Here is a 12,531-nt window from a genome sequence, read left to right as displayed (position 1 = left end):
ACAAACAAAGTCTCTGCAGTGCACTGATCTGATGATGGCTACTCATGTCGTTTCAAGAAAGTGATTCATGATTTGCCATTTCAACAGTATTTACATGTATAGTGAACTTAAAGTTGAAGTAGTAATTGGTGATTGAGTGTAAAGGTAAATAATTATTATTACAGAGTCAGTGTAACAATAAAATTTATACAATTGCATTTTAACTTCTCAGGAAAAAACTAAAAGACTGAGGGGTGGTGCAATAATTATGTGTACCCCTGGGGGTGAATTTTCAAAATGGTCTGCCAAAACGCGCTTGCCCAGCAAAAAATTTTTGCCCCCCCTTTCGGCGTGCCAAAAAACCTTTGCCCCCCCTTGCCCCCCCCCCCTTATACATGCAAGATTTTTGGGAACCCAAATATAAAACCTTAAATTGTCTTATCATATAATGCGAGAGCAACGAGCAGGAAATTTTGCATATTTGAAGGTGTTCCTAACGTTTTTCTACGCCTTTTTAGGGCGTAATATAAAACAGTACCCAAAATATCTGTGCCAAAAATTGCTTGCCCCCCCTTTCGACCTGCCAAAAATCGCTTGACCCCCCCTTTTGACCTGCCAAAAAATGCTTGCCCCCCCTTCTGGCCTGCCAAAAAATCTTTGCCCCCCCCTATAATTCACCCCCGGGGTACACATAATTATTGCACCACCCCTGAAGAGTTATGTCACAAATGTTATGCAATTACAATCAGTAGTTTAGTTGTTTTCTTTACCAGCTTGGGTTCCAAAGGAAATTTCCTATTAATTAAAGAAAACGTGTTGCAGTTGGGCCACTTTTGCCATGTTTTCGCATATCAAGTTTGAACCGCGTAGATATGTTTATCGTGCATTACATGTAAACATCAAAGAACTGACACAAAAAGTGGTGTTCTTCTTATATTTAACATAAACTTCATAATAATTATGATATTTCTTTCAATTAATCTTATAAATAAAGTTATTTCTCATAACCCTGAGATATCATTGGTAAAACTGAGAACAGTTTTGCATCCATAATAAGTACAAAACAATAACATTTTAAACTTAGTTCTGCTGGGCTAGCTTCTGGCTGTTCTAGGGCGACCACTATTGCCAGCATTTCTGTTAATAAATTCTACATACTTCTCATAGTTATATGTAATTGTATGTCTTGATGGAAGACGTAAGACGTTTGGAAAATGAGCTTTAAACAATCGCATGGTTTCTGGTTGACTCCACATGCTACGGAATGTCACAACCATAAAAATACGCTCTTCCAACTTGAATTGGGGTTGAAGTTGTTGAGCTGCAGCCACAATTTCTAGTAAATGAGGTTGTTATGTCAGTATAGTTGTGACTTTCAAAAACTGAAAGAGATATTCTATAATGTAATCATTTCTACCACTTCGAATACCCCATTGTTTAAAACTACATATAAGAGCACTGTCCAACTGGTCCATGGTTCAACTCTATTCAGTCACTTTTGTAACACTTAGACAAAAGTGGCCCAAGCGATTTTAAGACTAGGTTACCGGTACATAATTGGCCATATCTTCACAATCACATGTATTCCATCGATTTTATTGGAACAAAGCTAATATCTGATGGCCAAAAAAATTATCTTGATAGACATGATAGATATGTAAATATCAAACCAAAACATAAGCGGCATACTTGTGTCATTCTATTTTCAAAATTTTATACATTTTATTGTTACACCCTGTACATGTATAACTTCCAAAAATTCTGGTAAAAATTAAAAATGTCTAGTTTACTCACTGCAATAAATGATATTGGAATAATATCATCATGCTTGTGCTTAAGGCTGCGATCACATAGAAGGATACGGCAGGTATTCGCTATACGAAATACGCTCATGCGATCAGGCTGAGTTCACAAGTATACTACGACATGTGTGAACTCAGCCTGATCGAATGAGCGTATTTCGTATCTAGCGAATAGTCCGAATACCTAATACCGTATACTTCTATGTGATCGCAGCCTTAGGCAGCACAGTTTTAACTTGACAACAAATTTCGAACGTTTGAGGACTTTTTCTCAAGTTGTAAAACCTCACCTCCGGGACAGTGTCTCCCGGGGTCCATTAAAAAACTTTTAACCGTTCGTATAAACTCAAGTGTTTGTATGAAAAGTTACGAATACCCCGACAAATAGGCCTACCCAATACTAGATGTACCTTTACGAATGATTCCTGTGTATATATAGTACCGGTAAATCCTTATTTTTATATTAACAAATTTATAAAAGAAATTTGTTTTAAAAACTGTAGCATAATATTACATTACTTTAACATATAAAGCATGTTTAGAGCAATTTTTGAATGTTTTGAGTTCCTAAATATCTTTACAATTATGTATTAGGAGGGGTTCATTCATATATTTTCATGACTAAATTAGGGGTTCATTCATATAATACATTACTAAATGGTTGTTTATGCTTGAGGGGCTGCTTGCGGCCCGAAGGGATAAACAACCGTTTTTTTCATTATGAATGAACTCCGTTCATACATACCAGAACATTTTGTGATTCTTATTTCCCTACTCTGCGATCTCACATTTGGGACTCCGGGCATAAACGCTGCTGCTGGTTACGACCTACCGACCCTCCAAATTTCTGTCTTGGAAGAGCAACCAAACTATTAATTTTTTTGGCCAAAAGTAAACTTTGAGATTTTGATTTGTATGAGCTGAAAGGTTTAAAATGCAATCGAGACACTCTATAATATTAAATCATCATTTTATTTTTTTGCAGTAATACATACTTGCCTGATGGCATCAATGGACAGAGGTCTGCATGGACCACTTGAACCTCAACCAGATGTTTACATTCCTAGTCCAGACCAAGGCTTTGATTTTGATGCAGTCAAAGATCTTGTAATATGGGATCAATTTGGTAACAGGAAAAGGTTTCACACTTTATATCAAGAAACTAAGACAATCATTATATTTGTTAGGGTGAGTTTGTATGTTTTGTCAGTAAAATTCCTCATCTTGACTACAGTGAAACCTCCTTCAGAGATGAAATGGTGGTGTATTCTTCTCAAAAAGCTGGTCCCACAAAAAAAAATTAGAGTAAAAAAACTCTAGGAAAAAAACAACTGGTTTCCGCATTAGGTTTTTAATTGGGAAAGAGCTTTGAGAGAAACTATTAAATTAAGATGGCCGTTTTTAGCAATTATTATTAGCCTTAAATTAGCAGTGAATTTTAACCTGTATTTACCAGTCAAAATAAGCTTATAAATTATCATTACTTAACCTGAAAAAAAAAAAAACAGCCCAAAAGATAACCATTCATTATTATTAAACTGTTAAAAATTAATTAAAGTTTATAGCCTTTGTCACATGGATGCAATTTTGAAACGTGCACTTTGGTCTAGATAATATGCTCTCGCAAAGAATGTAAGTTTGTCAACAATTAACTTTTTGATTTATTTGAAACTTTGAACATGTGAACCCTTTACATGCTGTATCAAAATGACTAATTGGTACTATAGTTTATGACTTGTTAATGTTATACAATAAATCTACAGATTGTTTGGATCTTATGTTAATTCTATTAATTCTGTCAGACTCATCCATTTTCAATGAAAACTGATGGGTACCGGGGGTACTCAAGTTTGGTTTTGATAGGGGTGTGCCGCTGAGAATTTTAAAGTGGACCGATAACTATACCAAAATTTTTCAAGAAATTTGGACCCATTGATATACCAAAAGTCAACATTTTTGGCCAAATTTAACCAAAATTGTCTTAGTTTATACAAATTTTCCCAAAAATTTCAAAAATGTTGGCTAGATTGAGGCAAAATTGGGCTATTTTCTGAAAAAAAATTGAGAAAATTTGAAAAAGGACCCATTCATATACCAAAATTGGCCTAGAAAAAGGGGTCATTGATATACCAAAAGGCTGAAAATGCTACCCATATTTGCGTGCGTCCCTGTATGGTCGTTTGCACTGAGTCCCCCCCCCCCCTGGGTGGGTACCAATCATTTTGATACAGCTTGTATGATCTGAGGCATTTCAAATTGAATGTTTTTTCCTTCCTGGGCATGGTTCTTTGAAGTTTTTGTTTGAGGTAGAGTCAGATGGATCTAATTTTTAACCTTACCAAATGTGATCTAGATGTGCTATGATAGGCCAGCTAGTACTCATAATTTTTATTGCTTTGATATCAAAGTCTTAAAATATTTCTCATTTTTGGCATTGATCAGTCTCCATTTTGGTCATCAATAACAGTGAGTTTTTATCTTCATTTTTATCCACAGCATTTTCTGTGCTATGTCTGCAAGGAATATGTTGAAGGTATAAGATGCATTTTGTTTATTTTGTCAGCAACTTGTGTCCCTGGAGCACAGTACACTACTATGTAATCCAATTGTTTTTTGGTGTTTTTCTTCCCTAAATACTCAGTGCAATTATCAAGAGAGTGCTTGCATTTTGCAAGTTTGCTATCAAAGAACTAGCTATTAAAGAGGGCACTGTAATTGTTCATACTATGATACTTATCAAGAGAGGACTCTCTTTACATGTATGTTACTGTAAGATTTTTAAAAGTTGTGGCAATGCTTCCCAATGTAAATTTTAATAGTTCAACCTTTTCCTCCTAATTTTCCCCTCAGATCTTGCCAAGATACCTAGAGATTACCTCCAGGTAAGCTAGCTGCATTGGATCCCTGGGGGCCACTCATGTATAAAATTTGTAAGCATCCACATGAATTGACTTTAAAAAATGACCCTAAGCGAGGATGTCAAAATTTTGTCAACCTAAACGAGGATTTACTCAAATAAAAAAACACCCTACGTGAGGAATTGGCTTGAAATTTGTCCCTAAACAAGGATAGACATTGCGTGTGTCGGTATGAGTGTCATTCAGTGATGATGATCGGCTATTCAAGGTGCTGTTAAAGTCGGCTCCGAATTGTTTTAAATCGTTTGGAAACCACACTTTTGTGCTGAATAACTTGATAAATATGTCACCACTAATGGCCGTTAATTGAGTAATTAAAAAAAATACCCTAAGTGAGGGTCGTTCTTTAATAAAACACCCCTTCTTCCAATAAAATGAGTGTTTTGAGACCCTAATCGCGGATCCGTGTGGATCCTCGTTTTGCTTTTCAAAACCACCCTAAATCCATGTTTTCTTTCACGCGGATGCTTACCAGTATAATTCTGAGTGGCTCCCCCGGGCAATGGAGTGTTCCATTTGATATACACACTCCCTATGTGGAAGAACTAGCTTTTAGCTTATAAGGAATTTTCAACATTTCACATATGTGATGCGATCAAGCCAAATCAGTTGAGAACTTGGAAATATTGATTTTGAGATATAGCCAAACAAAGGAAGTATTTCTTTTTGTTTCCTCTTGTTTTGGAAACTCTTTAATTGCTCATATCTTTAGAACTGGTTTTTCAATTTCAATACAGATTTTTGCAAAATCCAGCTTTGTAAATGCTTTTTACTATCCTATAAGAAACTGAACATTTTATATAACCGAGTTCCGACTGATTTTGCTTGATCACATCACATATATTAGGGAGGGAGGGGCCCAGCAAAAACAAAAACGTTTTAAAAACGTTTATAATAAGTTATATTTTGGCTTTTTGTTTACATAAAAACGTTTTAGTAACATTAAAATGTCGGGTTATAGAAAGGTCATGAAAACGTTTTAAAACGTTTTGTATGAAAACACACTACAACAATATTTTTAAATGTTTTCAAAAATGTTATTATAAACTATTTTTGCAAACATTTTTTGCTAAATATATTGTCAACACTTTTAACATTATGTTAAAATATTTGCACCCAGCAAACACAGAAATGTTCTTAAAATGTTTTTGTTTTTTTCAAAACGTTTTAAGGTCATGAAAACGTTTTTAAAACGTTATTGCAAATATTTTGGGCAAACATTTTTCGCAAAATATTTTTTCAACCCAAAAATAACATTCTGTTTAGTATCAAGTTTTCAAAAATGTTTTTGGAATGCTATTAAAACGTTTTTATACCCTTTATATAGCCCGACATTTAAACGTTTTTTTTGTAAAACATTTTTTTGTTTGCTGAGCAGTAGATTATCAAAAAATGATTTTTAATGTTATGAAAACGTTTTATACCCTTAATATACCCTTTATTTAACTTCGACATTTAAACGTTTTCTGACAACCTTTTATAACCTTTTGCGAATGATGTCAAAAACGTTTTGTGTTTGCTGGGGGAGGTTAGCCTCTTACATTTATAGGATGTCATTGAAAGTTTGCATTGCTCCCCTTTGCAACATGAATGATCTAAAATGTGTTTATGGTATCTATGTCATTTATCTCCTTGACAGGAAGCAAAGGTCAGACTAGTAGTTATTGGATGTGCACCACACACATACATCAGAGTAAGTTTGGTACCAGATGTCTAATGCTGGTTTCATTTGATTCTTTACTACCGCTTTCCGCTTTGCCGCTCTGACAACGATTTTGCTTCACTCTTGAGTCGCACCAGGATATATCAATCACTCCACTGTTTTGCCTAAAGCGGTTAACCGCTTGGAGTTAACTCGAGAGCTTTGCTTTGACGTATGAGAACAGGATATGATTTTTGGCCAATGAGCATGTAGAGCAGTGCTGGTGAGCGGCAACATTGGTTTTCAGAGTCATGCCGCTGTTGCTCAGCGATGTTGCATGATGAAGCATCACTCCACTCAATGGCAAGCGGCAGAAAGTATGAAACCAGCATAAGACTAAATATTAATGTGCCTAATACAAAATGTGCATGAGGAATGTTGATCGATGCAAATTATCATCATTGTTGTATACTCATCATCATGTTTGTTGCAACCATACTGGCTGGCACTCTTTAATATGATGATGATAGTATGATGATATATGATGTTAATGATGATGATGATAATGACATCAACAATGACAATGATTATTTAAATGACAATGACATTATATCTGTGATGATAACAACTATATTGATGCTACATGTATATTGACAGTGGTAATTATATTGCTGATATTGACAATGATGAGTTTGATATAGGTGATGATAACAGTGATATTGATTATAACAGTGATGATGATGACAGTGGCGGTGGTGATGATGACGTGATGATAACGGTTGGGTTGAATGGAAATACCTCAATAGGTTAAGGTCTGGTGTAGGAAGATGTAAAGTCAACCTCAGCAAATGGGGATATCAAAAGAATACAGATGTATCCTGCGATTGTGGAACAGAACCACAAACAATGGATCACCTGCTGTGTTACCCTCAACTGGAACAAACATGCACAACTGCTAACTTGGCAGTTTACAAAATATGAGAATGCCGAAAAGTGTGTTCAGCACTGGCTGAAACACATTTAATCTTGTGCCATGGACACGCTATAAGAAGAATATATTGAGGCTTTTGATGCTGCTGATTTTGACGATGATGATAATGATGGTGGTGGTGGTAGTGGTAACTTTAAAGATGATGATGATGACAAGGACAACAACATTGATACCGGTGATGATGAGAATTATTTACTTAATTTAATGATAATAACATCAAGCATAATATCTCTTTATTTCCTTTGGCAGGAATTTCGTCAAGAAACCTGCTTTCCTCATGAATTTTATTGTGATCCAGACAGGGATTTGCATAAAGCACTTGGTCTAAGGTTGGACGGAACACATGGGAAAGGTTAGTGTAATGATTGTGTAACCCTATCAGTGGCACACAATAATCACTCCCAGAACCATATTAAGGGGGTACTACACCCCTGGCCAATTTTATGCATATTTTTGCATTTTTCTCAAAAATTATAGCACATTGGTGACAAATGAGATATGTATATCATAGGGGCAAGGACTACAACTACTGTACTGAAAATTCAGCAACTCAAGGCAAGTAGTTATTGATTTATTGATCAAATAGTGGTTTTCCCTCATTTTTGACTGTAACCCCACAACTGTTGTCTGTGCTGAAATAAAATTTACAGTGCAGTAGTTGTAGTCCTTGCCCCTATAATATACCTATCTTACTTGTCCCCAATATATTATCATTTTTAATGAAAAATGCAAAAAAAGGCACAAATTTGGGCAGGGGTGTAGTACCCCCTTTTAAAATATACTGTCATAATCATGTTCTGGGTCTGAACCGGTTTGCTTTGAAAACTTGATGGCAAACTGGGAAAAAGAAGCACATGTTAACACTACACACAGCTTTTTAGTCCCTTGTTCGTGCTGCGTGAATCATTGTATTGTGGACCATCCTTCTGATACTTGAGTGTTTGGACAACTGGAACACTTACAGTTTTGACAGGTCTTTTGTCTACCTCTCTGTCTTTAAACAGACAAGGATGACAAAATTGTAATCTTTGCAAAATATGAAAGTACCAGGGACTGTAAACCCACTAGCATGCATATTGCCTCTTGGATAAAAAGGAACATCTATAAAACCAAAATTCACCTTGATTATGGGCCAAAATAGCACTTTATTGAATGGGTCCACTTTCAAATTATCAGTGCCAAATCTCTACCCAAACCAAATGTATGAGTAACCCCTGGGCCCAAGCCATCCACAACTAAGGGCCCATATACCTATTTATGTACCAGTGCGTAGCCTTCCCCAGCCAAGCTTCAACACACTGCTGTCACAATGCTCACATTGCCAAGCTGGGAAAAGCTAGTCTGCGCATCAGTTTTTAGGTATGGGTCTTTTTTTAAACAAGTTTTGCCTGTGTTATGTATCTTCTAATAATGCTTTTGAATTTTGTCTTCTGGATTTTACAGCCAGCCCACATGTGAAGTCATCCGTTATATCTGGTGTGTTACAAAGCACATGGCGAGCTGTTAAAAGTATGCATTATCAAGGCGATATGATGCAGCAAGGAGGACAGTTTATTGTAGGCCCAGGTAAGATGATGTAGACTCTATAGTTACATGTCTTTGGTCAGGTCAGTATGATACAGACTATAACATGGCATGCCCTTAAAATTAGTATACATTACCAAGGCAATATGGTGCAACAAGGAGGACAGTTTATTGTAGGCCCATGTAATAAGCTATATAACTGAAGAGGTTCATCGATCGGGTCTGTTGATTAATCAGTTAAAGTTCTTTGTCAAGACCAAAGGAATGACTTATGATTTCTGCTAATAGTTTTGTCTGAAACCTCTGGCTTTCTCAAAGTGATTGATGTTGTTATTGATCCATCTGCTTGAATTGAGGATTCGAGGAAGAAAACCGCCTGGCAAGATGGGTCAAGGAATCAGTATGGATTCGCAAGACAGGAGTCAACACCATAAACAGAAACAAGGGGACAGTCTGTCTAAATCACATCCTCTACTCAAGAACAAAGTTGGAGATAGGATTACTTCTGATAAAACAATAACATTTGGTCAGGATTCAATCCCTTTCAAAGTAGATGGATGAATAGAGAGTTTTGGGTTACCCGCCATCTTGGAGGGAAACCTAAACTCCGTTTACAATTTTCAGAATACCAACACTCGCGCAATAATTAGCAAATGTTATTTTGTAGAATGTAGCACCAATAGGGTCATTGACCAAATCAAAGGAATGAGGAATACGGCGGTTCGAATCACGTTATAAACACTATTGTAGTCCGTTCCGCTTGAAAACACGGGAACTCTCTATAACAATATTACTTGCTTTGAGAAAGCCAGAATGTTTCTGGCGAAACAGTCAGCAGAAAATCTTTGGTCTTGACAATAAATATAGCTAAGCTACATGTAGGTCCTTGGTCAGGTCAGTATGATATACAGATTATAGCATTGTGTGCTGTATTCATTACCAAGGCGATATGATGCAAAAAAAGAGGACAGTTTATTTGCTTTTATTGAAAGCCCAATGAAGGAAAGATGGTATAGACTGTCATAATATGTAGCCTCTTGGTCATGTTAGTGTAATACAGACTATAGCTGGGGTCCCTTTATGGTAATAACTAATATATAGCTAGATCCTTGCTCATGTCTGTGGGTTGCACACTATATAGGCTGGTAGCATTCACAGTGTTTTTGTTCCACACAGGTTTTCAAAAGCACATTTTGGAACTATTTTTCGTTCTCTGAGGTCTTTATAAGGAACTACAATTTAGCTTGAGAATTGATCCCCTTAAAAAACTGATGCATGTTTTAAGGTTAATAAATGTGTATCACTTCTAAGGGGGACCATCCCCGGTTCTGATATCTGCAATCAATTCTAGGTTCCAGGATCGTGCATAGGTAAAAAACTGTGCACGTTAAGCCTGTGCGACAATACTCAATTTGAGGTATGCACGTATATAGGAAGAAGAAGAAGAAGAAGAAGAGTGAAATTGTAGAAAATAATGCACACATGCTGAGATGTTGATGCGTCTAATGCATGAACCCCACATCTAATGTATGTGTTCTGAAAGGGGGAGTGCATTAAACGCATCAACATCTTGATAGAAGTGCATTACTTGGGGCAATATCTCGAGCAACAAGTGATATGCATTTATTAACCTAATTCATACACAAGAAAAAAAACATGATTTTTGCTGTTTTTGTAACAAAATTATCACTAAAAATGTTGAAAAATAGAACCAAATATAAATGCAGCAACCGGCCCCAACAAGAAATCCTCAGTGTTTCCCATAGTAGGTGTTTAGAATTTTTTACACTGTAGAAGCTACATGTAATGCACCACCCAGTGCATTCAAAATTACAAATTGCAACTGGTGGTGTAATTGCACATGTTTTTTATGCCAATAGCCCATATCTATGAGTTGGGGACTGAAGTATGAAGTATCTATCCGTGCATGTTCTTTATTACTCTTTCTATATATTGATTTCAGGTAAGAAACTCCACTATGCATGGAGGGATAGAAATAGTCAGGACCATACCTCAGTCAATCAGCTGCTAGCAGAAGCTGGTGTTCAACAGATTAATCTTCCAAATGATCCCAGGATTATCCAAGTATGATGTTCCTAATGTGATGAAAGGGGTTCTATAAGAGACTTTATTTTGCATGGAGAGATGGGAAAAGTCAGGGCCACACATCAGTCAACCACTGAGTTGCTAGCAGAAGGTGGTGTCCAACAGATTAATCTACCAAGTCGCATATCCCAGGATTATCCAAGTATGATCAGGGCCTTGACAGCCGCTTCAGAAGTACTTTACAGCGTGGCAAGCGGTCATTGATCCTGTCATTGAGTATCCCGGAACTACCGATCACATACGGCGCGAGAATGTGCACTAGCTATATATCGGCGCTGCTAACCGTGTAATACGCTAGTGCAGGCCACAAGTTACCAGCGTCTGTTAGCACCCCATTAGTACCCCATGGCAATGCCCATACATGTGTCAAATTTGTGATTTGCTGCACTTTATTGTCAGACTCCGTAGCGTTCAAATTTGGCTGGTCCAACCCATATCAAAAAAATAAGGTAGCGGGTGCCTACCCGGTGCTGATCCGCAAGGTATCCGATACCTTGTGGATGTCATTTTTAAAGACATCCAATGGCACCCGCTAGCGGATTAGTTTTCGGATGCCTCAAAGTCAGAGTTGGGAGCTACCGGGTCATGCGGGTAGGTATCCGGTGCCTTAACAAGTTATCCAAAAAGGCACCCGCTAACTTAGTCAATAAAAGGGAGGCATCCGAAAGGGCACCCGCTAACTTAGTCAAGAAAAGGAGGCATCCGAAGGTATCCACTAACTTAGTCAATAAAAGGAGGCATCCAAAAGGTATCCACTAACTTAGTCAATAAAAGGAGGCATCCAAAAGGTATCCACTAAGGTCACATGATCACCAACTGCCATTTCAAATTTGCTGTTGGATTCATGCAACAAGCTGTTCTCTTGATGGTGGTGTTTTGGTCTCTTCACACAAATCATTCATTCTTTATGGAGAATTTTATACTGCAGATGACTACAATGACTATATATATGCACATGTAGATGCACAGGTAAATTAAAGATTTGCAGAGTTGCATTTCAAGCAGTAAATGTTATAAGCTTATCAACTGCATGTACATAATGTGTGCAAAGGCTGCTGAATTTTGCAGTATGCACTTGCAAGTATCCAAAATTAGTTTTCTGTGATAACCTTGCTTCTAGCCACTGCAAATTGGATTTATATCATTGGCTATTACTGATACATGTCTAAAAGGTTGGAGATCGGAGGTATTATTGTACAATGCCGCAAAGTATAGCATGTGGTGTACCCGGGGGGTAGACTATGCCATAGTCGATTTTTGATAAATAAAAATACGTTATTAATCATGATGAACGCATTCAGTTGAACTTGAATTTATACTGATATTTATTACATCAAAATACTAGTATAAAATGGTTATGAAAAAGTTTATATAATTATATTTGTGACAGTAAAAGTAAAGTATCGTGAGGCTTATATTATTGAATGCAACATATCATAATGGCATAACTGTAATGGCACTCCAATACTGAACAATTCTAATTTTAGAATCTGCCAGTTTATTACGATTTAAAATCGACTATGGACTTTCACTTTTAAGCAGTTCTTTACCCGGGACTCACACACTGTC

General features: G+C 36.7%; 1 protein-coding gene across 1 annotated transcript; it reads left to right on the top strand.

Annotated features, from left to right (window-relative positions):
• Positions 1-20: 20 nt before the first annotated feature.
• On the top strand, positions 21-11,187 carry LOC140135608 (peroxiredoxin-like 2C). Its single transcript, XM_072157158.1, has 8 exons — positions 21-144; positions 2,767-2,969; positions 4,278-4,314; positions 4,632-4,663; positions 6,339-6,392; positions 7,582-7,684; positions 8,776-8,898; positions 10,820-11,187. The coding sequence occupies exons 2-8, from the start codon at positions 2,784-2,786 to the stop codon at positions 10,945-10,947; spliced, it is 663 nt and encodes a 220-aa protein (XP_072013259.1). The 5' UTR covers positions 21-144; positions 2,767-2,783; the 3' UTR covers positions 10,948-11,187.
• Positions 11,188-12,531: the final 1,344 nt, after the last annotated feature.

The sequence above is a fragment of the Amphiura filiformis genome, chromosome 2 (genome assembly GCF_039555335.1).
Source record: "Amphiura filiformis chromosome 2, Afil_fr2py, whole genome shotgun sequence".
In the NCBI taxonomy this organism is placed as follows: Eukaryota; Metazoa; Echinodermata; class Ophiuroidea; order Amphilepidida; family Amphiuridae; genus Amphiura; species Amphiura filiformis.
Note: the sequence above shows the minus strand (reverse complement) of the source record. Positions and strands in the feature narration are given on the sequence as shown.

Coding starts and splice junctions, on each gene's coding strand:
- LOC140135608 (XM_072157158.1), top strand. CDS start 2,784: ATGGCATCAATGGACAGAGGTCTGCATGGACCACTTGAACCTCAACCA. Junction 2,970..4,277: donor CAATCATTATATTTGTTAGG/GTGAGTTTGTAT, acceptor TTTTATCCACAG/CATTTTCTGTGCTATGTCTG. Junction 7,685..8,775: donor GGACGGAACACATGGGAAAG/GTTAGTGTAATG, acceptor TGGATTTTACAG/CCAGCCCACATGTGAAGTCA.